The sequence below is a fragment of the Primulina eburnea genome, chromosome 7, assembly GCF_022965805.1.
Source record: "Primulina eburnea isolate SZY01 chromosome 7, ASM2296580v1, whole genome shotgun sequence".
NCBI lineage: Eukaryota > Viridiplantae > Streptophyta > Magnoliopsida > Lamiales > Gesneriaceae > Primulina > Primulina eburnea.
In genome coordinates this window covers 6,331,863-6,334,798 of record NC_133107.1, presented here as the reverse complement: position 1 = coordinate 6,334,798, position 2,936 = coordinate 6,331,863, and the positions used below count along the sequence as shown (strand labels likewise).

At 38.4% G+C, this 2,936-nt stretch overlaps 1 protein-coding gene across 1 annotated transcript; it reads right to left on the bottom strand.

The window, feature by feature from the left end:
* Positions 1-261: 261 nt before the first annotated feature.
* Positions 262-2,936, bottom strand: LOC140836979 (annexin Gh1-like). The gene is made up of 5 exons (XM_073202897.1): positions 2,733-2,936; positions 1,912-2,057; positions 1,352-1,570; positions 1,015-1,227; positions 262-712 (listed from the first exon to the last, which is right to left on the bottom strand). The coding sequence occupies exons 1-5, from the start codon at positions 2,806-2,808 to the stop codon at positions 413-415; spliced, it is 954 nt and encodes a 317-aa protein (XP_073058998.1). The 5' UTR covers positions 2,809-2,936; the 3' UTR covers positions 262-412.

Sequence of the window (2,936 nt, the reverse complement as noted above, 5' to 3'; positions counted from 1 at the left end):
CATCATTGTTCCATATCCTATAAAATTATTTAAAGAGTCACAATATGATTTATCTACAAAAAACAATACTTTTGACAAATAAGTAAAACTTTCTCATGTGTCGGGTCAAAAAACCGTATCACAAAATTGACTCATGAGGCCGTCTAATAAGAATTTTTATATATTTGGTTTATTTTTTAATTTTGCCATCTACTTACTTTTGAGATTAAACTCTCACATTTCACTGCATTAATTAACCACAAACAAAATACACAAGTAAAATAACTCAGAAACACACTTTCAAATAACAAGATACCAACCACATCAATTGTAAAGTCACAAATTATTAGAAGCAAAAGTCTACAAAACATTAGGCCACACAGAACAGAACAGAACAGAACAGAACAGAACACACCGCAAGATGTCTGGATTACTAAACATCCCCATGCCCCCCTATTAAGGCCAGAAGCATTTTCTCGTAGTCACCTGCAGTGTCCCCGGCAATGGCACGTTCAAGGGTGACACTGTTTCGTTTATGGTATTCTTCTTTGATCCGCGCCATGTTTGTCTCCGCCTGTGTCACAACAACACGAGTGAGAGCCCATTCGTCCGTGCCAAGCCTGTTGATAGCCAAACGAAGGGTTTTCTCGTAGTACTTCTCAGGACATGTCAAACATTTAATGGTCGCTCTGAGGAGTTTGAGATATTCGTCGTTTGGGTCCGTCTTCAAGTCCTGCACAAGTGAAAATTTGTGATTATTGCAACTGTTGAACTACTGATGAACAAGTTATATGCGTTAGCCTGAATGCGAGACTAGAACCCAAATATTAGTGTTTCGGTATTAAGTATGTAATATATGCATGCAGCTTAATACAATTTATGATCTAGACAGATCATACTACTGACGCTGATCTGATGCAATCCATTCGCAAATCATGACACGAAACAATTGCATGTATATATACACAGATAAACGTATTGTGTTCGATATTTACAAACATAGTCGCAATTATTATAGTGTGACATACGATGTACCTTGTTGATAGCATTTCCAAACTGATCATTGTAGTGGTTAAGTGTTGCATTAAGTTGTGCTTTGCTTCTCGTCGTGAGGATTCTGACGAGCTCTTCGTCATTGTAAGCCTTGTCATGTATCTTCTCATGAAGTATCTTAGCCTCCGATTTCGCCAAAGCCACGTGCACCTCATCTCCTTCATATCGAAAGGCACTCACCAGAGGAACCAAAAGCTGTGGAAAAAACCATAACATCATCAGTTGATAAAAATGTTTGAGATAAGAACACTTGAAGACCATACCTAATCATTTTTGTTTTCTTAATTTTTTTTTTATAAAAGTTTGATGACAAGTTTACCTTCCGAATAGCTCCAGTAGTGTGATGTGCAACATCTTCTTCAAGGGATTTCTTGTAACGATTATGATAGGCCTCTCTCGCCTTAAAAAGATCGGATGATGATCTGGTGCAAGCAATTTCCATTATAACCCAATTGCTAGCGCTCAATTTCTTTGTAGCCTCGTTAGCCAGGTACGCATCTCGTTCGGATGGATCCAGTGTCCAAAGCAGCACTACACGCTGAAACAGACAGATATCAAATAAGCAACAAGCTTATTTCTCCACAATTATTTCGGTTAAAACAGTAAGAATAAACTCAAATTTTGATCCATAAATGACAACTCATGAAGGAGAACTAGGAAGGCCAATCTAAATTATCGGACATTATCTCATGCTAGTCATTGAACGTGATAGCCAGGGATCATCCAAAAAATAAGCAAGCTCAAAGGGTGCTGCAAACAAATACATATTTTTGCAATATCTTCACTACCTTTCACGATTTGCCGCGAGCACAATCATTAAATCTCTGGTAACTATTGGTATGAGAAGATCAAAATAACAAGCATTATCTTTAAATTAACCTGAAAATCACTTGAAAGTTCTTCGTCCAAGTCCTTGAGAAGATCCTCCCCGTAAGTTCCAGCATAGGATTCACAAATCAATTTGCGCTGTGATGCATTCCTATGTGGAAGGATCTGGATAATCAGTGCCTCATTTGTTCCCCATCCTGCAAAAACTTGTGTTCAGAAAAATCTGCCTCTTTACAGTATCATAACAAGATTGAAAGTTCAGTTTCTAATGTCTTTTTTCTTACAAGATCACTGCAGCAGGCTAGTTTATATATGCCACGGATACCCTATTCAATACAACCACTCACTGTATATATAAAACCATGGAAAATGGCAAGTAACAATAGCAGCCAATATAAGACCTTAAACTGAAACTTGCTGTCAAACATTGTCTGATAAACCTTTCAAATAGAATGTATGCCACCTGCGTCCTGCGACACTATCAAATGTGAAAGACGCATCGACAATCCCATTTTATTTTCAGAAGTACGTCCGATTACATTTTCTGTCGATCAGCATGCAATCGAAACCAGAATCAACACAAAAAATTAAAACATCCAAAAGAAAATCAAGAGAAGTACAATTCTCCACATATCCTCACTCCCAGTCACATGTAGCCGGAGGCCTGATCCGAGATCGAGAGATCTCCCAAAGATATCCATTACAAGTACTCAAAATTGAAACAGACCATACAGAATCAAATCCCGGAATTCATTAAGACATTGAAATGCTAAAGACTGAACATTTTCCCCGAGGAGAAAGACATTCCATACATATCCGATCCAATCGAGGAAAAAGGAAACAAAACCCACAAAAAAGATATACTAAAAAACCTGCGAAAGCTTTCCTGAGTTGCTCAGCATCCTCGGCCGGGGAAGGGACACTTGAAGGGATTAGGATGGTCGCCATAGCTGAACTCGATCAGTCTCCAAGAGTACACGTAATTCTGGTGGATGAATGAATAAATGCACGTAAATGTAGGGTGGTTGTCGTGTCATGTCTTGACGTGAGGACGTTTATAGACAAATTTATTACGC